General features: G+C 40.6%; 1 protein-coding gene across 25 annotated transcripts in view; it reads right to left on the minus strand.

The window, feature by feature from the left end:
• Cadps (calcium dependent secretion activator) overlaps positions 1–22,818 on the minus strand; it is a 442,533-nt gene that overhangs the window by 120,480 nt on the left and 299,235 nt on the right. For 15 of the 25 annotated variants that reach the window (XM_029468977.1, XM_029468975.1, XM_029468974.1 and 12 more), the window contains exons 12-14: positions 22,730–22,741; positions 14,037–14,173; positions 10,741–10,928 (exon numbers count right to left, since the gene is read on the minus strand). In XM_029468977.1, coding sequence (XP_029324837.1) covers positions 10,741–10,928; positions 14,037–14,173; positions 22,730–22,741 — 337 coding nt within the window. Of the gene's footprint in view, positions 1–8,225; positions 8,385–10,740; positions 10,929–14,036; positions 14,174–22,729; positions 22,742–22,818 lie in introns of all 25 variants that reach the window. The other 10 variants (XM_029468964.1, XM_021182629.2, XM_029468979.1 and 7 more) reach the window with 2 other exon arrangements.

The following is a 22,818-nucleotide window of genomic DNA, read 5'->3' on the forward strand; positions in this document are numbered from 1 at the left end:
CCCTTTCCTTTCCTTTCCTTTCCTTTCCTTTCCTTTCCTTTCCTTTCCTTTCCTTTCCTTTCCTTTCTTTTCCTTTCCCTTCTCTCTCTCTCTCTCTCTCTCTCCCACCCTCTCTTTTGTTTTTAAACTGCCATATTTGTATTCTTAGGGTATTGGCAAACTTGGTGAAATATCCACTGGTTTTCAGCTCAATAAAGACCACAAGCTTAACGTTAGATAAGAAGTCACTTTAGTTTATATTTAGCTCTGCGGATACCATTTTCTTTTCCATTGACTTCCATAGTTCAGTGGTAATGACTGCACAGGTGGCATGCTCAGAGATGGGCATGTGAAGGTCAGAAGACAATTTCTGAGAGTCAGTTCTGTGGGTTCCCACCTTCTACTGTTGGTTCATGGGATTTAACTCAGGTTGTCATATTTGAGGTGAACACTTTGGTTCATTAAGCCATATTGCTGATCTAGGAGCTATGTTTTCTATAGAAGCAATATATGCTTTTAGCAGTCCTCAAATCTGACTATGCCTCAGCATCACTTGGAAGCCTTGCAGGAACCTGGATTACATGGATTCATCCAGAATTCTTGAAATAATAGGGCTAGAATGCGTCTGAGTATACCCAGTGGGTTCTGTGGTGCCACTGATTTGGGAATCATATGCTAAGAATCTATCTATCTATCTATCTATCTATCTATCTATCTATCTATCAATCATCAGTCTGTCTGTCTGTGTTTAGTAACAAATAAAAACACAGAACCTCAGTGGAGGCTCTTCTCTTCCAATGTCTGAAAGGATGCTTTTATCTTGGTGCGCGGCTTTTGGTATATGGCTGATGGATTTGAGTTGGGGGTGATCCTCAGTGTTGTCCACTTTATCCTTTGAGATGGAGAGTTTCCCCTGGACCTGCAGTTTGTCAGTTTACTTGGACTGGTTGGCCAGCAAGCAAGCCCCAGGGAATTGCTCTGTCTCCTGTTTCCCAGTGCTAGCCCAACTCTGTTTGCAAAGTGTGCTTCATTGGCTGAGCCATCCCAGCAACCCCTTGACGGGAGGCACATAAGGGGCTAATGTGTCACAAAGGACAGACTTTTATACTTTTTCCCCCTGGAAACATGGAGAGTGTTCTTCAACTTTCATAATATAGCTCAGTGTCTTTTTTCCTTTCTCAATATTTAACACTTTGTGAATCACAAAGAAGAAGAGAAAAGGAAAGATTTCTAAGTTTTTAATTAAAAAGTCCCAGGCTGGGATGTATCTTCATCTGGATGGGATGCATGTCCAGGAAACTGGCTGTCCCCTTTTTTTATGCTTGACTGTATATCCCCTACCTCAGAGCCTAGGTTCTGGCTTCTTAGGTATCCACTGCCTCACTAACTGCTCTAGACTTGGGAGAAAGAAAAATAGATGTATCTACTACCCCATTATTAATGCTGAAGGGTTTCCTTGAAGGCAGCACCTACATTTCTCAGCCACTGCATGTCTCAGCTGGACTCTTCAGCTCAGATCCTCTCTGAAATCTCAACGGTAAATGAGCAGGGCAGATTGAGAAGAAGCAGATGGCATGTACTGATCTCAGCAGCTGGGTCATGACCACAGTTTTCAGAGGCTAGGAACTCTTCATCTCGGATACCCCTTCTTCTGATAGCTGTGATCAGCCTTGTGTAGTGGGGGCTTAGAGGGGCATGTTGGAAGCTCACAGGTAATTCAAATGCAGAACCCAGGCTCTGACCTGGTTCCCACTCTTCTTTAGCTTTCTTGATTCCTTTTTCTTTTCTGTTCTGCGTGTTCTCTACATCAGAGCTTACTTGGTGATCATACATTGTAATTTCACGGAGGATACATTCCCTCTTTCTGCACACATCAGGTTTAAACAGAAGCTCAGAAGCTTGTAAATGATGCTTTAGGAACACACACTTGTACACAGACTTGTATGCACACACACACACACACACACACACACACACACAGAGAGAGAGAGAGCCCCTGGCCTCTGATTCCACCTAACTGCACACTGGCTAGCTTCACTTCTTGTATATCATGATCCCGGAAACGTGAGACAATATGCAGGTCAAGTGTAGTCATTTTTGGAGCCTTGCCGGAGATCGGAAGCTCTCCCACCTGCAGGCCATCACTGGAGCCAGAAGTGGGTTTCGGCAGCCACAGCAGACTGTATTGCATCTGACATGGCTGGCATGTCCGGAATCCACCTTTCAAGTTTTCGGCAAACCATTTTCTCACTGTCCTTCACAGAGCTGACATTCTCAGCAGCACGATAGGAAAGATGTCATGTCGGCTGCTCTTCAAGTCCTTATCACTGTGGTTAGCACCAGTTCTGTCATCTCTACTCTCCTCACGGTCTCCCATCTTGAGCCATGTCACAAATAATAATACATCCAGAGTCACATCAATCTCTTTTTCCTATTTCATTTTTTATCAAATCAAAGCTATCAAACCCAGCATTAATCTTTTGGGCTATCAGTTATATAAACTCTCTCCCCTTACCATGGTGTTTCCAAGCTAAAGATGATTAATTGGTATCTCCTGGAGAATTAATTCATTAATTGCATGTACTGGGCTTGTAATGTAAAACCATCTTGGTAATTGAAATTACCAGAGCAGTACAGCCAAATCCGCATTTTGTGTCAGGAAGTGACTGACCTCCCTATTAGCTAAACTGTCACCGTACACTCTGGTAAGCACCCAGATTACTAGCATTTAATTATCCCCAGGGCATGGCTCTCCACAGCTTGTTGAAATCTGGGTTGCAAAACCTTTCAAAAGTAAGATGCCTTTTTCCAAAAAGTCAGGATGAAAAGTTAATTCAAAGCATACAATGACTGCTGTGATTTGGTGATTAAGTGCCAAATCCAGGTGTAAAAAGAAACATATGAATTCACCAGAAGAGGAAAGAGCGTCTGGTCCACAGCTCTGCATACAACAAGCCTTCAGCCTCCAATCAGTACCAACAAGGGGTAAAACTCCCGCTGAAGAAGGAATATACTTCATCTCCAAATGCAAATGTCCACATATGCTGGTACAGGCACTGTAAACACGATATAATCTTTCTCTCCAAATGGATGCATGCCTGCAGACCGCATTATGGATCCATGAAAATGTCCTTAAACAAGCATGATAACTGAATCTTACTTGCTACTAAATTGTTCCAGCCTAGAAACATGAGCATTTAAAGGAACAGAGCAGGACAAAGTGTGTTAGGTATTCCTTGCAAGGCTCCCTAAATAGGACAATTACATCAGATACTCTGATAATTTTTTACTTAAAAATATATTTGTAATATCGGGCACTCTTCATTTTTATAATTTTTAGATGTTACCCCCAAATTTGATTGGATTGTGGAGTATTTTGCTTTGTTTCTTTTGGGTAGTTAATAGATATAAATTCAAGATAGCCTCAAACCACCAGCAGTCTCTAAAAGCAGCCACTCCTGTCCCCCTGCTTGCTCCCTGAATGGCTTCTATAATCCTAGCTTAATTATAATTTATAATTAGGTCCCTCATATCCCATAGCCTCTGCTTACTTATGAAAGCCAGCCTCACCCCTTCCCACTCCTTCCCTCCCAGCTCATGCCCTTTTCTAATTATGCCCTGATGCCCTGGGGCTCAGATATGCTGCTAAAACAAATATATAAAAATGTTTGTGTCACAAATGGCAAAACAGGAAGAAAAATAAGTAGTTTCTACACAATTACAAGTGGGCATTTTAACTTCTTAGGTTGGCTAATAGGCAATTTCAAAAAGAGTATTATTGGAGAGGGCAATATTCCAAGGGGCTCTTTTATGATTTGCTTGCAGCCTGTCTCATCTGAAGTTATGACTCAACAATATAGAAGCTGTTTTAAGCATGGGAGTGGTGAAGAAGCTTCCCCCACTGAACAGTCACCAGGAATATTGATGCTATTAGAATGTCGGCAATAGTAAGGGAGGCTCACATTGGATCAGGGTGTTGGATGAGCAAAGAACTCAAAGATGATTGAAGAAATAACACAAGATATAGAAGAGCACATGTTTCACCAAGAAAAGGACCAGAACTTCATAGATTCTCCCCTTGGGGGAAAAGGAGCAGATTGATGAAGGCTGAGAAGCTATGGATTTGGATTTGACATTGAAGACCCTAAGTTAGACTTTGCAGTGGTCACAACAGTAATGTATGTGAGGTTTTGTTGTTGTTGTTGTTGCTTTTTTTTTTTTTTTTTTTTTCGGAGAAAGGGTTTTTCTGTGTATCCCTGGCTGTCCTGGAACTCACTTTGTAGACCAGGCTGGCCTCGAACTCAGAAAATCTGCCTGCCTCTGCCTCTTGAGTGCTGGGATTAAAGGCGTGCTCCACCACCGCCCGGCTTGTTGTTTGTTTAAAAATTGTATCACATACATGCTCAAAGTGTGTGAAATCTGCAAACAGTTTTGTACAAGTAGCTTCAGTGACTCCAGGGCAAGGTCACACTGTGGAATTTTAGGTAAGAGCTACCAATTACACAGATTTCTCAAGACTTCATGCTATTCCTATGGAAGCAAGCTTCCTTCAGGAAGATAGTCACATGGTTTAAATGAAGGAAATTTTTTTTTAGTTGTGGGAGATGCTTACTTTCTTTTGAAACTTGTTTGTAATTTACCCTCTCCCTCTTATGATCACTTCCAGTTAGGTGAGTCTGGTGTTTAGAACACAAGGATGCTTCATCCATACACAAGGCCAATACCTGTAAAGAGTTAGATGCAATCCAGTGACATGTTCTTAAAAGTATCATTTCTCTCTGTAACATGAGACCAAGAATACAGATCACTGTTAGACTCTATCCATACCTGTTTGCTGCATAAAGCACTGTTTTCAGAGTTCTCTGTAAGGCAAATCTATACCCACTTATTGCGATACTGTTTTTTTGGGGGGGAGGAGAGATAAAATATACTAAACATAATTGTGTATGTGTATGTGTATGAAGAGTTAGAGATATGGTTGAAAGAAAGAAAAAATATGTAACTCAGTGCTAGACAAGCATTCACCAGAACAAAATAAAGCAAAGCAAAACAAAATAAAATAACCACCATATGACACTATCTGAATGAGGCAAAGACACCATAAATAAGCCAAGTGTTCAGTCCCTGGGAGAGAAGACAGAGACTTCAACTATAGTAGTGGCTTCAATGAATGTCAGAAATGGAAATACCTGAGATAAACTTAAGAGCATTGGTAAAGCCAGGAATTGATTTGTCACGTGCTACGAAAGAAGGGGGAGTTCATGGAATGGCTGCTCAGCTTCTGTCTTGGGCAAGGGGGTGGATGATTTAGGGACCCGGCTGGATGAATGGAGAAGAATGGGTTCAAATCCGAACCCACAGGATGCACATGGGCTGTGAAGATGAACAGAACCGTGACTTCGAACACATCTCCCCAGATGATCTTTGGACCCATTTTCAGAGATGTTTTAGAATTCATGCCCTCTTACATCTGACTGCAGACTCATTAATCTATGCAGCGAGCTGTGGATCGAGGCGTTTGGCATTATGGATTTGTTAATTGCTGATACAATGTACTTTCTATGCAGGCCATATGTGAAAAGCAGCAGTGGCATTCAAGAAATGTTAAATAATAATGTAAATGAGAAAAATTTCCAATCTCAATAATAAAGGGATCCAAGGAACATTGACGCAACTTGCAATCATCGGAGCTGTTTGATTGCCTTGTCACTGTGGGACAGTGACCAAAGTGATGCTAATCTAAATGTCATCTAGAAAGAATACTAAAAATATTATGGTGAAAATTAAGTACTGCAACCTTAGGAGCTGATTTAAAAATGAGAAGATATAGCAATTTACATCTGTGGATTTTGTGATCGCCAAATGCAACCAGCTGAACACGTTCACATTTTCCTCTAGTTTGCTCTCTCTCTTTTGAGAAAATGGGCTTAGTTCTAAAGAGTTGGCCCAAACTAATATTCATTCAATTACTCTCAAAGTTTGATATGTATTAGAATCACTTGAGTTCTTTTATTCCTCGTGCTTAATTATTTCATTATTAAACTTTAATGGTTCAGGTAAAAATTCCCCAGAGGGCTTTTGGCTGCAAATGGGGCTCAGGAATCAGAATTATTTTCATTTCCTTACCACAAGTGGTTCAAACATACAGTAATGAAACAACCAAGAGCTTGGCTAGATGTGTTCTGAAGTCAGAATCATGGATGAGAGTATATTAGAAGAAGCTTTCTGGCTCCATGTAAGAACTGCTGAATTGCTGAAAGGACCCTGATATAGCTGTCTCTTGTGAGACTAGGCCGGGGCCTAGCAAACACAGAAGTGGATGCTCACAGTCAGCTATTGGATGGATCACAGGGCCTCAATTGGTGGAGCTAGAGAAAGTACCCAAGGAGCTGAAGGGATCTGCAACCCTATAGGTGGAACAACATTATGAACTAACCAGTACCCCAGAGCTCTTGACTCTAGCTGCATATGTATCAAAAGATGGCCTAGTCAGCCATCACTGGAAAGAGAGGCTCATTGGACACACAAACTTTATATGCCTCAGTACAGGGGAACGCCAGGGCCAAAAAGTGGGAGTGGGTGGGTAGGGGAGTGGGGGGGGGTATGGGGGACTTTTGGGATAGCATTGGAAATGTAAGTGAGGAAAATACCTTAAAAAAAAAAAAGAACTGCTGAATTATTTGAGGGTAGGAACACATGCTCTGTATTTTATTAGACTCTTCCATGTGACTCATGTGAACCCTAGAGGGGGAAGACTGCTGCTTTTGCAGAGCAACACATAGGTACAACATTGATGTAAAAGAAAGAACAAGAAATCCAAGGGGGAAAACACATCAGCCCATCATTTGGGAACATTATTTAACACAAGACTCCTCTACCTCAATGCCACTGTCATTTGGGCCTGAGTGTTACTGGGTATTTAATATCACCCCCATGCCAATCAGAAATATCTCCAGACATCACCAAAAGTCTTCTGGAGGGAAATCTCACCATGCTTAATCCCGTCAAATACATAGGAAAGCTCCCATTGGGTAGCTCTTTATATGCTAGGAAATGGGCCACAGTCCAGTGAGAGCTGCCTTTCAACAGGAACGACTTGCTCTGCTCTGTGTGGATGATGCCAGGTTGAAAAGCAGCACTCTGGACAGCTTCCACAGTGGCTTCTTGATCCTGACTGGAAGTTTCTGTTTTCTTGCAGGTGGATATGGACAGCAGAGCAAAACACAAGCAGGAACTCTGTCCCACCATCAGCCATATTCAGTGCCAGGAGGGAGGGGAGTGACTAGGTGGTTCTGGGGATTCCCTGCTTGCTCACTAATAGCTCTGCCTACTATGAGGGACAGCCTGCTTCATTCTCCAGCGAGCAGAAGTTCCCGGGTGCACTTGGAACTTCTGTAAGTTCACTGCATACACAAGGCTTAGAAATGGCCAGTAGATAAATGAACATTGAAGCATACAGGATCCTTGCCTATGACCATCTAATTTGGACAAGTCTGTCCAGAATTGCAGGCAAAGACAGGGAGAAGAATATAAGAAGAGACTGAAAATAGTGAATAAATGAAGTCTAAGGGGGAAGGCACCAATTTTCCAGTGAAAGAAGAGAGCATTGCTGAAGGTCAGCACAGGATAAGGTAGACAGAAGCTTAGAACTGCATGCCTTGAAGATGATCTCATTGTTTGTCTACTAATAGCCATTGGTTTAGTGATGGGCTTACTTTGTGCATTATCATAATTCACTGTTTCAGCTGGGTTTCTTCTAAACAGATGAGTGTGAAAATTAGGAAGATTTGCTTAAGAAATTAGGTCCATAATAAATGTATGGGCCTATCTTATCTAACATCAGTTAACCCATCTTATTTGCCTCTTGAACATTAAGATTACCAAGCATACCTTTTTTTTATTACAAATGACTTGTAAGGCATCAGACTAATACTAGACATGAAGACAAAACAAAAGAACAAAACACAACAACAACAACACCTAAAACAATCTGACTCACTTCTGTTTGCTTATTGCTAGGTCACTCTTTCCAATACAAACACCAAACACCTGACTCAAACTCAGTCCCAATGCACATTTTTCCATTTTTAAGATCTTTTATGAAAAACTGCATGTTTGGAAACCTTTAAAGGATTCAGATTTAGGGGATTCATAAAGCTGTTGTTTGCAGACATGGACATGGTAGCATGCATGCAGGGACAGGTCAAAGGGGCTGAAAACCAAAGCTAACACAAACGGCTTCTTACCTTTTTTGGTCTTGACTTGGGTGAGGTTTGGACTCTTTTCTTTTTTTTGATTCTCTTCGTGAATCTTTTTTAATCTCTGGTTCAGGAGAAGGTGGAGATTTGCCCCCTTGAAAGTCTGTGTTTGATAGCAGCCCACTAAGATACACATGCATTTGTTGACTTTGGAGAGGATGTGGTGGCAGGAGGCATGCATAGAGGGTGGCCAACCATAGGAGAACCAAGAGCACACACATGCGCAAACAAAAAGAAAGAAAAAGAAGGATGCATCAAAAAGCAAAGGCAAATGCATTCAAGCTAAAGTAATAAGCAAAAAAAAAAAAAGATGCAAAATGCATAAGGAAAATCAAAACTGAAAAGGAAATAAGAAATCCCAAACTGTTCCCACGACAAGATGTATAAACCTAACTGTGAATCAAGTGGCAGTCTTACAATATGAAACCCAGACAATGTGTATCATAATTCATGATGATGTTTACCAGGGAGTTTACAAAAACATTTCATTATTTTATAACACTTTCTTATTCAGTAACATATGTAGAATACAGTGTGACAACCCAGAGAATATAATGCAACTTCTCTCTCTCTCTCTCTTTCTCTCTCTCTCTCTCTCTCTCTCTCTCTCTCTCTCTCTCCCTCTATAAAAAATTCAGTCCAAGAGGCTGTAACAGACAGTCATCAAAGTGTACATATTTATAAAAGTGCAAATTAGGCATGCTTCAACCCAGGTATCAGAGTCCTTATGAGTATCTTTATGCAAATAAAAGGTCATGTGTTGGACTATGGAGCTATAACAATAGGAGATGAGAATAATCGTGTTTTCTGTTAAAATATTCAAAGCTACAGTGTTATTACTACGTAGCTATAAATGATGGAGTCTCATTTCATAAAAGTCTATCAGTACTAGAGACAGGAAAAGCACAGAACAAATTCCATAGATATTCCAGGACCGTGTGGCTTGCAAAGATGAGGAAGGCTGACACAACCCGGGCTTCAAAGCCAGGTAGTCTGGACTGGCTTCTTCCCTGACATGGATTTCTCCCGAGTGACAACTTGCTCATCTGAGGCTTGTTTTCCAAAGCCACCCAGCTGTCTTCTGCTGCCTCCCCTGGCTGTTGGCAGGGGTGCTTTGGAATATCGTAGACTTATCTTTATACTAACGTGTGGCTACATACATTGAGATGGTAAGCTGGCTGTGGCAGCGTGGAAATTTATTCCATGCCTCTAGAGCCAAATGGCAATGTTCTTAAATTATTTGCTTCTTTGCATTATTCAGAACATAGATTTTTTCCCCCTTTAGGAGCTGGGCAAGGTCTAAAGAAATAGAATACTTAGTACAGAGTCAGGAGACTTGACATTCTGGTCTTGTTTGTGAAACCTACGAAGTGAGGGAGTTGGTTAGCTTGTGATCGCCAAAGTTCTTCCCACTTCTGAGGATATATTCAAAGTGTTCCTGGCATCTTGACTGCCAGCTTTACCTATCTTGCTTCAGCTCTAGCAATGTGCTTGGCTTCGGTTTTCACAGGACAGTAGTACATGCTGTTCCTTTTGCCTAGAGCCTCCACGAGTCAGTTCTTGGCTCCAGTGCCATTTCCTCAGGGAGGTCCCCTGCTGCTGCTCTGCCGCACCATCCGAGTCATGCTTCTTATTGAGTTCTACCCAGAACTGAATTCCTTTTCTTAATGTATCTTCCCTATTTGTTTTTGTTGTTGTTGTTGTTGTTGTTTCAAGACAGGGTTTCTCTGTGTAGCCCTGGCTGTCCTGGAACTCACTCTGTAGACCAGGCTGGCCTCAAACTCAAAAATCTGCCTGCCTCTGCCTCCCAAGTGCTGGGATTAAAGGCGTGCGCCACCATGCCTGACTTCTTCCCTGGTTTTTATTTTTCATCACGTATACAAAATGCAAGCAACCATCAAACACTCCTGAAATGAATGGTAGTATCAAAAAAGGCAAAATAGTGATCAGTTTCTTGCCAAATTGGGCTGAGGGTGTGTATATATATGTATATATATATATATATACACACACACACACACACACACACATATATATATATATATATATATATATATATATATATATATTCACAAGTATCCTTTCAACTCCATGAGAAAACTGTCATTCCCATTTTATAGACCAGAAAACTGTATGTTTGAGAATTTAATTACCAACCAAGGTCACCGATTAAAAAAAAAAGGAAAAAGCAAATACAAAACCAAAGCCCACCACCGATGATTGCTACCCAGACTGATTTAACTCGGGGGCTCCCCTAGAAGGGCTGTTTGGTATTTCTTCACAGTTGTCTAAGGAAAGGAAATTAGTTTAGCATGCCTCTCTCTCCCTTTCTTCCTCTCTCCTACCCACCCCATGTGTAGTGCCCCCCCCCCAGTCTGTTTGTGCACTACTGGGTAAATAGGGATATATTTTGAGTTAGGGTCACTCTTTCAGGCAGAACTAGTTACAAACCATTGGAAGTTTCTTTTTTATCCTTTAGGAATACCGCTAGACCCATGCTTACCTGTTACCATGGACATGGGATGCGCAGAAGGCAAAGCTGTAGTGAAGAAGCGTGGGGTCAATCATCGCGCCGTTTTCTGCTCGTTCCAGCAAGTCTCTAAGGTAGCAGAGATGCCGGTGACATCCTCGGACTCCATTTCTGGCGCAATACTCATCTAACACAAACACCTGGCCAGGACTGAACCAGCCCTGTAGGGAAATAAAGGAGAGACTTTCTTTTAAATGTTGCTTTTTGGAGAGGTGCTAGTATCAAGAGTGGCTAGAGGAAGGGACTGGTAAACAGCCAGTGTTAACTCTTCTGATTGCAGGTGGGTAAATTAACTGAGTTCAGGGATGCTATGGGATTTCAACACAATTGGTAGAGCTGTATCAGCAAGCAGCATGCTTCTAGGAAAAGAGAACAAGCAGGGCTCTGACATGTACTACTATAGGGGGTGAAGCTGGGGCAGAGTCTGGCAAGGGAAAATTGGGATACAAATGCCTTCGGTTGGTAGACAACTGGTGCTTGACAAATAGCTTTCAGCTGAGCCTTCTAGTAAGCCAGTGAGGTAGACAGGACTGGCACAGAGTCTGGATAAGGAACCTGCTATTCACACCAGACCCAGCCCAGCTTCTACTCTGGGTCCGTCTTTTTCCCTATCTTCAGGCATAAAGGAAATTTAAGCTGGTTTACACATAGACTAAACTTTGTAAATCATTACACCTTAGAAGAAATTTTCAGTACATTTTGAAATGAAGGTACTAACATAGCATCTACATGGCTAGAGTAAGAAAGTTGACTCGGATTCAACTGAACAAAAGAGAGAGATTTCTCAGGACTGCATCTACAGCTCCACCCTACCCCCTGCAATTATTTGTTTTCCTGTTTATATTTTCTCACCATGAGACCAGCCAAACCTTGCTGCAAAAGAGAATCCAGATGGAGTCTCTGATAATAATTCAGCATCGTGATGGCTAGAAACCTGTGTCTCTCTTATGTAACTGGAAAGACAGGTCCCTAGCAAGGCCAAGTGACTTGGCATTGAGGGTCAGTATGGATAGAGTCTAAAATCAAACCATGTTGTCTCATTTCCATGCTACCTGAAGCAAGCAATAAACCAGTCCAGGTGGCAGTTTCTAGATTGGACATTTGGGCTCTTTTAAACAAACTTCATTTTTCTTTGAGGGTCTCCTATGAGGTTTTTTTTTTCTTTTTAATATTACTGCAGCTTGGATAGAAGGGATGAGGGCGACAGTGATGTGGAACAGGGAGAGGCCAAAGGAGTCTGGAAGGGAGGGCTTTACAAGGCTCTCATCTTGTATTAGGATCTGGGGATCTTCAACTGGCAACGTGCAGCTCAGCGATGCATCCAACGAAAGACGGCATCTTTCCTATTTCAAATTATAAGTTCCTCCAGAGGGCGGGAGAGTAGTTGAGGCAGTGGGCTGCCCCTATAGGCAACTTCTTTGCCACTCCATCTGCTACCCCAAATGCTAAATCTTAGAGACAACACTGCTGTGAAAGATTAAAATATATTTTCTACGACTCAGATGACACCAAGTCTTTTGTAGATGCCAAAATAGCTGCTTTGAAAAGAGTTGAAGAAATATCAATTAGGAACTGAGTCGAAGACACAGAAAAATTTATGTATCCCTGCTGGTCGGTCTCCAAAACCAACTGAAAAAAAAAAAGACTGTACTAATGAGAAAAATGGAATAGAGAGATAGGGGATAAGGCCCTTTACATTTCTGTTATTTTCTGAAACTCTGGCCTTAATTAATAGATTCAGGTATATAATCAGGAAAGGGAGTTGTTCTGGGTCACTCATAATTATTATTTTTAAATTTGGACTATGTACTTAAGCCTATGGTGATTAATGGGGAACATGCATCAGTCTGTTATCTCCGGTTATATCTTTAGAGGGCATTTATTAATTCTCCTTCATGGTAAATTTCAGAATGAAAAAAATTGTTTTCAAACACTGACGTGAACAAAAGTCATAAAGGTGAAACCGTCTCAAAGTGTAAACATGTCTCACAGTGTTCATCAAGTGAGAAGAGTTCCTGCTGAAAGGGTGGCTGTGCTGAGGCACACCTCATGATGCTCATAAATGTAATTAGAGATACACAATAGTAGGAAATCTGAGAAAAATGGACTTGCAATGCAAGGTAAGGTGTTTTGTTTTATTTGTTTGATTTGTTTTTGTTTTGCAAGTCAGTGTGGTGTTCCTTTCCAACTTGGCAAAGTAAGAGTCTCCAATGATGAGATTCTAAATGAGATAATGTGTCACTGTGAGCCATAGATTAATAAATTATCTTACAGAATCCCACTTCTATTTTAAGATGATTTTAACCTCTTTAAAAAACACACTATATCTTCAAGCAGCAAAAAAGGGGAACTTAAAATAATCATTCAGAATAAGGGCTTATGCTAATGTCAGTTAATTATATAATATTAATGTTACATAAATATATTAACTTTCATGTTTGAAGTCAAGGAGAAGAACTGCTCTCTGCATAAAATCATTTGATCATCCCCCCCTTCTTTTCTGTCTACAAAGTGGGATTAGTAAGTAATATTTACGCTTAAATAAATTCATCATTTAGAATCTGAAAACAGAAATGAGCTGAATCTTTGTCATAGTTTGGGGCTTGATAGTTGTAAACCAAAAATGTGTTTTCAAAAATTGGATAAATATGTAACAGCAGTCTTTAAACTGAACTAATTTGACTGAGGGTTTAAAATGAGATTTCAGGGAATGTAAAAACCCTGCTGGGTAGCTGAGCTTCTAAATGCCTACTGCACCTTTAAAATTTTTCCTCAAGGGTAAACACGGTTCTGAGTATGACAGAGGAGGTGTCACCCAAATAAACAAACCCAAATCCACTACAGTGGCAGTGGAGCGTATTAGCAACTGTCTCGATCTTTAGAAGTGACAAAAGCATTGTATTCCTTAATGAGCTAGGAATAACAGGCACAGGACAGAGAGGGTGGGGTATCTACAACAATCGGGAAATATTTATAAGTTCATTTTGAGCAGGTGCCAAGTTCAACCACTTTCTTAGGAAAATTTCTCACGTAGCAGCTAAGATGGGGTGGCTGGGGAATTGGCTATGTCTCTCATGGGCACTTCCTCCAACTCACATGGACTCTTGAGTAAATAAAACTTCTGCCACTCAGAAAATTAAAGACTTGCTTATAATTGTTAAAGGGGTTTTGTAGGGAGTGGGTAGAGTTCTGACATAAAGGTAGAGGGGTGTTTGATGTTTTTCAGGAATGTCACGCTGCAATTGCTGTACATCAAAGGGTATACTTGCCAGGCAAGAATAGGAATCATTAAGTCTGTGATCCAAAGTCAGCCGCTGCACCATCTCAAAGAGGGAAGCGTGGTCAAAGTTACAGGGGTTGGAAGAGATAAATTCATCCATGCCATGCTTCTGAGCTCTATCCGCGTCTGTTCATTTACACATGTGGAAAGAGACACAATTTAGAGAAACACATCACAGGCTTTTTTTGACATTGCAGATTCACAGGATTCACTAGGCATTGTGAACATCATTGTAGCTGCCCCACCCCGCTACCCCGGAGATAGTCTTTGACCCCGCCCCCCGCCCCCATTGTCAACTTGCATCACTTACTGGTAAGTTTACTGCATTTAGGCAAAAATATATTGGCATCAACATGTTTATCAAATGATCACAATTCCAGTGCTTCGAGTTGCTCTTTAAACCATGCATGAGACCGTAACTTCGCCTGCATCTCACCGAACACTGAAAGCAGATCGGATCTTTGCTGATAGCAGTCTAGCTAGGTTTTTTAGTTCGTAATAGATTCTGCCATTCCAGCGGTTGTGTTTAGAGTAATTTTTCTGTGCTTATTGGAATTATCTGGGGAAAGGCTTATGCTGGTTTTCAGCAGAGTGACAATATTTGTGTCATCCCCTTCCAAATTCTCATTGCCAATTTGGTATCACAAAAGGTTTGATTCCCAACCCTCCAAAATTAAAAGGTTTTTTTTTTTAATTTAAATTTAAGATTTTCGTTGAAACTGGGAGAATAAGTTTAGTGTGGGTTTAGTGTTGGATAGGCAAGGACTTTGCCTGTGGGGCACACACTCCATTAGTAAACAGAAACTACCCTGTGAGGGCTGCGGTCTGCCAGTTATTGTGAGTTAATAGTCTCCATGTATTCACACTTTTCCTTACAGGGTGAAGGCTGTAGGCAAAACCTCCTAAGGGCTAACTAATTAATCTCAACATGTGTAACTAAAATAGTCTATCCTTAGCTGGCAAAATAACTCAGAGAATTCAGCTCAAGTGCCACTAAGAAAAAATCCTCAAAAGGTAGGAACAGGGGTATTTTTCAAGGATAAAGAGATCTGCTCAGTTGACCGAGTCATTCCCTCTCCAGATATCCAACTACGATAAGGTAGAATCTCAGAGGGAATCAAGCAAGGTTTTATTCATCTCTTCGAATGCAACATTTTACGGGGATGCAGGGAGCTGCCAGGAGCCAGCGGAGCAATCAGGGCAAAGGAAACTTGATTTCTGACTTGAGAGGGTGTTTGAATAATATTTTCCTATGTGGCCTCTGTCCCAGGAAGGGTTTTTTTTTTTTTCTCTCCCTCACTTAGAGTATTGCTATGAGCTTATTTTTTGGTAGCTGTGGGACTTTAACACTATGAGTTTTCAGTGACTTCAGCTATCGTTCGAACAAAACTGTGCAGCTTGTCAGCTTCTACACTTTTAAAATCTTTGGCATTTTGCATAGGAGTAGTGAGTGGTCAGTGTTTGGTTATGATGTGTTGTTTATGCCCAAGACATACAAAACCATTGTCTCTAGAAGGCAAGTGGAAGAATAGTATTTTAACAGACAAATTGTCCATTAAAATGATAACACAAAGACTGTGGGAAGAGATACCACCTGTGCAGAAATTCTGTTAGAGGATCTGTAAGCTTGCCATGGTAGCTGTCTCAGACTCATCCTTGGGGAAGTGTTTTGAAATCGAGCTTGCTGCATGGCCGTGGCTTTCTTTTGCTTTGCTTGCTAAGCTCGGGATCCTTGGGACCGTGAAGTCTGCAGGAAAAGCTGGCTCTTTCTGGATGTTTACTTGTGGCCAAAGGCAAGGAAGTATCTTCTGGTTTCTCCTACTCAGGATCCCTGCAGTAAAAAGACCCTTACAACAATTGGGTCGCCCTCCTCTATCTCCTGTCACAGATACTGCTCTCACCATCTATCCTGTGACTCCCAGGTCAATTCAGGAAGAAGTGAGCGTGGAGAGTGCTTGAATTGCTCACCCTGTTACTTCCTCATGGAGAGCCACACCCACTCCCTGCCTCTCAATTTTAATGATATATTGGGCAGCTTGGCTAGCTTCAGAGTCTTGCTCTTGGATTATCCAGTGGAGGCTGTGAGCTGACAAGTTGGCCAGGACCTTACTTTGCCAGTTTGGCTCAGTTAACTCACTGCTCTTCAATTATGATAGTACAACCCAGGTCAGTCAGCTTGTGGAGAAGGGGGCTCTTCTAAGCATGGCATGGATTTCAAATGTTGTGTTTCTTAGTTGTTGGAGCCTCTAGAATACTTTGATGTTGACCTGTCTTGCTTTTCTGGCCCCTCAGGAAATGGTCTGAAGAGACATTTTGGCCCTCTAGGGAGATCTGGACACAGCCAGCCTCCCCGTCCCTAAGCTGTCACAGGGCTTTGCTGGCTGTGCTGATTCCTGATGTTGGCTGAGATAGCTTTCTTCTCTACTGACAGTCTGAAGCTGGCTTATGGAAAAATATAAATAAAGTCAGAAGTTTTCTCTTTGCAACAATAACCATAAAAAAAATAAAATGTCTTTTCTCTCCTTCATGTCTCTTCTTCTGTCTACATGAAGAATGATCCAGAACTGGGATTTATGTGGCTTGAAGTTGAGCTTGACGTTTAGTGTGTGTGCATGTGAAGGTAGGAGGTTAACATGGATTATCTTCCTAAATGGTTTCCAATCTTGCTTATTTTGACTTTATAAACTGTTAAAACGATGGCATGGGTTTCAAGCATCATACTTTTCAATTGTTTTAGTCTCTTGAATATTTTGCTGTTGATCTGTTTGCTTTTCTGGCCACTCAGAAAATGGTCTGAAGAGAAAGTTTGGTCCTCTAGGGAGACCTGGACATAGACAGCCAGACACAGACAAGGTCTCTCACTAAAGCCAAAGCTCATTGAGTCATCAAGACTGGCTAGCCAGCATACCTCAGGAATCTTGCTATCACTATCTTCAGGGTACTGGATGTGACTCGCTTCTCTGTGTGTCCTGGGGATCTGAAGTCAGGCCCTCATGCTTGCATGGCCAGTACTTTACTGATTAAGCCATCCTCCCAGCATCTGGCCTCCATTTTAAAATAGTCATGTGATGGTGGGATTGTTTATCTCTAAGCCTCAGTTTCCACGTGTGACAGATGAGTTGACATGTCTGTTTCTTTTCTGCTATCTTGGACTACAGTTTAGTGATCTTTCGAATCCTTGTATACCTATACATGAGGGATGGTGCATAATGGAGTGAGCTCTAGTAAGAAAGATAACATTATCATCTACTCAGAAGTAAGCTCATTATCTTAATTGTTCTTATAACTCAAGAATGTATATACGGCGCCTGATTCTTGGGACTAGTTTGAAAAGCTTCCCCAAACTTATACTATGAAAAGAAAAAAACAAAACAAAACAAAAATGAGCTGGGAGTGCTAACTTGAAGTATCAACTCAAAACATCTGAGTTTTAAGGAGGGATTCTAGGATTTTTCTGTCTTCTGCTATACTCCAAGTATCCAGCAAAGAACCCAGAACACAGAGAGTAGTTGGTACAGACTTGTTAAAATATTAAGTTTATTTCATCAAAGTAAATAAACCCATGTTTTCAGGAAGTGTTTTCTATTTATTCTAAAATTACATTTATTCAATAATTTATTGTGTCTTGTGTGAGTTCATCCATGTGCTCTGTGCACATGTGTAAATTCTGACCATGGCCAGCACATTGAATTTAAAAGCCAACTCTTGGGTCTTTCATTCTATCATGTGGGTTCTGAGGATCAAAACAAGGTTGTTAGGCTTCGCAGCAATCAGCTCTATACACTGAGCCATCTCTCAGGCTCAGTGTCTGCTAGGTTTTGATCTTAGGAATACTCTTAGAGTGAGCTCATGGTTTATCTGTTAGTTAGAAGAGCAGAGAGTTCATCAGGGTGCTAGGATGGAATTTATAATAACTGGAAAACCAGTTGTGTGGTATGAATTATATTCAAATGTTTAAAGTTCCATTGATTCATTGTCTTCAGTATTTACAGACCTTGTCATAGAACTGTTGACTGGATGTAATAACTGGCCAGAAAGGCATCTGCCATATAAACACTCAGTAGTTGTCTAGGAGTAAATGGGCAGATTTCATATGCCTACAAAGCCATAAGTGAGCCAAAGATGCCTCTGTATTTATAGCTAATGCACCATATCTTCTTGCTTGCTTATATTATTTTAGGAAGCTATCAGCCCATCCCTGTCTCTCCACTTCATAATTCTGCCCTGTCCCTACATAACCAGTTCCTATACTTGGCCTGGCTTTTCAAGGCTATGTTCTAATTTCTCTGGTGTCAGAATATACACAGCAGAATTTCTGAGCAGGTAATCTGCTCCTTGAGAGCATTCCCTGATCTGCTATTTCCTTGTTAGCCTCTGCAGGAACCAGATCCTTAGCAGGTGGCTATCAACTGAACGAATGACTCTGACACCTCCATCCTAGGCAGGTCCCCATGAGCTTTATTAAGGAGACACACACATGGGGATTCAGATGGCATCTCACAAATCCAAAAGTGGGAACATGTGTTCTTAGGGGAAAATCTTATAGAAGGAGACAGAATTCTAGTTGCAGGTGTCTTTGGATACCATTCAGATTGTCTGCTTGTGTCTCCATACATGTCTAGGACCATATGCATTACATATGTTGTCTATTTTAAAATAAAACACTGCAGTGGTCCAGCTGTTGTCAATTCTGTTTCAAAGAACTTGTGGGTGCTTCCCAAGCAACACCATGTAATCATTCTAACACTGGCCCAGTCTGGTCTCTTACAGCACTGAGCACGAGAAACAACTCCCTTTCCCTTTATGCAAACAATGAGAACTGGTAGATTAAAGAAAGCGAGAACTAACTCCAATGTCGACAACACCAGAGGAAAACAGCTCAGAGTGAAAGTTCTAGAGAGTCGCTTCCTGAACTCAGGACACTGGGGTCACTTCCCCTGCATGTGTCAGAGAATGAAAATGAATACCAATGTTAGGTTGAGCAAAATAGCATCAGGAGGACAATGAAGCTTTGTGAAGTCTCAGTGCTGTTTTGGAATGCTGCTTGCTTTGGTTGATACATTTTAACCACCTTTGTTGCTATCATTATTAATGAGAAATAATTTAAAGATATCTCGGATTTAGTAGATTTTGAGTACTAACTTCAACCCAGACTTGGTTTCAGGAAGTTCTCTCCAAGTGTTCATTAGTCTGTGAGGGTTTGTAGTATACTGAAAGTGGGTTATGTAGGCTATGTGACTAGGGTGGAATCCACACCTTTCAAATGATGCTTGGTCATCTGACCTGTGAGGTTTAATTGTGTAAGGGTGTCCAAAGTCCTTTGTGGTATGGGATAGAGATGGGATTCAAGGTATACTTTAATGAATAAAGTTAAGAGTGGCATTTCTACCATCTTAAGAATCTTAAATCCTATCATTGGTGCTCATACACAGAGACAAGGTGAGGGAATCCATGCTTACAATAAGTGGATATATAGTCATCAGATGAATAGTCATCAAAACTTGACCTGAGCTTGGCTGGAAACAACTGTGGTTTGACATTTAAGGAACTAAAAAAAAAAAAAATACTGTTTTCTACAGTGCTATCATTTTATGGACTTTATATCCTCATTTAATCTCTTTTTTTGAAATTCATGTGACTAGTGCCCAAGAGACTATCTAACATTTATGTCACTCCTTAGGTGGCTGTGACGTCTGGGATCAGTTCAAGGTTGCTAATGTCTGTTTTTTTTTTTTTTAGCTGATATGACTAGAAAATTATGTAATAGTTTTTCATAATACCTTCTATTATTAGAAAGCATATTATATGATCTTATTTTAGAAAACTATATTTTAGGTACATTTAGAGTGTATACCAAATACATATACTTTGCTTGAATGGATAAAGTAGTTTTTAAATTTCTCATTTTTAATTTCTCCCCCCACTATTATCACAACAGCTTTGGGATTAAAAAAAGGTAAATAAATATCTTTATTTTGTAATATTATGCTTTGGAACTTTATGTGAAAATGAGAAAGAATTATGCTGCTAAACATAATTCTGATAGCCTACTAATAAATTGTCCAAGAGGGCTCTTTTATCTCAGTGTCTCATTCTGCAACAAAGCAGCAGTCGCTGTTTTATTTCTGAAATTTGGGGCACACACCGGATGCTTGTTGCTCTCGATAGGCGCTGGAGGCAAGTGAATAGCTAGTGTAACTCGAACGTCATCTGTGAACTCAAACTGTAAATTAAAAGGTGACTTTGTGTCTTTCTTATATGGCAAATGTGCATGTCATATCTGCTTGACAGTACGGGAGTGAATGTATGCTCTGGACAGTAACGAACAATGACAGTCGTCAGCCTCATCAGAAGACATGACATCAAGAACTGACAATGACTGGTGGCAGCCGGCTGTTTACACATCTTTCTAGAAGTGCTTTCTTGTTATAGTCAAGGAACGAGGGAATGTTGTGCCCTGCCTGAGCTGTGCACAGCACGAGACTGGTTCTCCCATGCCTGCTGCCCTGAGGTGCAGTGTGGATCTCTTGCCTGGGAATGGCTTCACTTCTTGGTGTCTCTGACTAGAAGCACTCCATTGTGAATGGCTGGGAGAAGATGGCATCTTTGGAGGCCAAGGGTCACATGGCATTTGAAAACCACCACGACAAAAGGCCCAAAAGGGCAAACATGAACATTATTTCAGGGCTGACTTCCTCTAGTTCTTTGAAAGACAGTAGCTTTGAGTAAAAATCATATTACAACAGAGATTATTGTTTTGTCAATAATCCAAAGCCAAAATAATAAATGTTTTGTAATTTTCCCTATTGCAATTACTACATTTTCAATGAATTGTCCTCTTATAATTATTTAATTTTAATTAATTTTATATTTCTTCCTATATAAACAGAAATAAATGTTCTATAGCTAATTAATAATGTATCTTACTGACATGATAATACTCAAGTGATTAGGTAACAATCTGTTGAATATTAGTCAATAAGAATGAATCTTCATTTAATTTATTTTCTTTAGATTGGATTATGATATTTTGAAATATTTGGACCTCACTTACTATAGAGTCCTTTTAAAAGCCATTTAGTCTTAACAATAAGAGTAAGATTTATAGTGTGGTGTTGGTGGGGTCATACAAATTGCGTGGCTGTTGGAATAATTCTTTGGTATTGCATTCCTGCAATGTAGCAATTGCAAGTTGACAATAGAAGATGTAGCAAAAATAAAACTGTAAGAAATAAGGCAAATGACTATTAGAACATCTACTAGGACAGCAATACATGTGAGAATACATGTCAATTCACTCAGAACAGAACCAGTCAGCCCTCTAGTCATCCGTCCTCTCACTCAGAAACCAAAGCAGAACAAAGTCCTACATTCCCACTAACTTCTCCCCTATAGGAAGCTGCTAAGATGCCTCATCAGATATTCAAAAGAAGGAAAAGTCAAGTTAAGAATCTTCTGGGAGTGGTGGAAAACATCAGTCTGATAGCCAGGGGTACATGTATGCAAAATAAAAGAGAAAGAAAGGGAGAAAAAGCAAATTAAAATAAAACAACCGAACAAAAAAAGTAAGAAAAGGCTACTGTTAAATTATCAGGAGGAATGGTATGACCTACAGTTTTCTAAATTAGCATTCAGATAACTCAAATACATATTTGCCTGCTCTCTTGACCAAATTGTCTAGCTCTCTCTAATGTTACGTCTTCTCGAAACACACTTCATGTAGACAGCTTGATCCTATATGAATAAGGAAATTGTAAACTCTCTTTGGTTAAAAGTAGAATAGAGAAAGCTTTTCCTAAAGTTTTAAAGTATTGATTTTCTGTTTCTTAGAGGTTTATATTTAGAAAATTTAATAGAAATACAAATGAAGTTGACCAAGTTATTGTTGTCATTGTTCCTGGGGGAGGAACAGAATGGCGGAGAGCTGAAAACCCTCCTGGGCACTGTGAGATCCTGGACCAAAAACCTTTGTGAATAGAGCATATGGACTCATTCATGTCTTTAGCTTGCCATTGTTGTGGACGGACTATGTTTTACAGCTCTGCTTTCAAAATCAATCCTCAATGGGTTTTATTTGAGGATGTACCAGTAAGCCAAGTTGAATATGTTCTCTAAGGCTCAAATAATTTATTAATTGTAGCTTTCGATTCCAAATATTGCTCAGTTGAGATCAGTGGATTTCCTACCTCATCTTTCTATCTGCTACTGTATCCATGGTTACACCATTCGTAGCTGACCACTCTATCTTTTGAATGGAGCAGGGGACCAACAACAACAACAACACATCATTGTGTCAAAGTGCAAAATGATCTGTTTTCAGGCATTGAGCAGTCAGGTAACTGTGGATTCCATGAGACAGTGGCATTGCTGGCCATTTCGTTGTGATATTAATCAATATTCTTGGAATGAAAAACATCAGAAGTTCCTGGTTGGCTTTACTCAAAAGTTCATTTGATGCCAATATGAAAGCCAAGGAGAGGAGGCAATTATGCACACATGACATGCATCCTAGCTTCAGTATGGAAGCTTACATTTCAAACCTAAGGTCAGGAAAATAACACGAGAGTTGTACTACAAAGTCTAGACATGAGGGAGATTGAAGAGGAGAGAGGAAGCACATTGCAGGTGTCAGATAATCGAGTCAGATTATCTGAGCTGTGCTAGCTATGGGGGAGCACTTACCCTTCAGTCCAGCTAGAAGTTAGCAGGGTAAGAAGGAACAAACCAGAATAACATAAAGACTAGCAACAAGGCTCAGGAAAGCAGACAGG

Source organism: Mus caroli, chromosome 14 (genome assembly GCF_900094665.2).
Source record: "Mus caroli chromosome 14, CAROLI_EIJ_v1.1, whole genome shotgun sequence".
In the NCBI taxonomy this organism is placed as follows: Eukaryota; Metazoa; Chordata; class Mammalia; order Rodentia; family Muridae; genus Mus; species Mus caroli.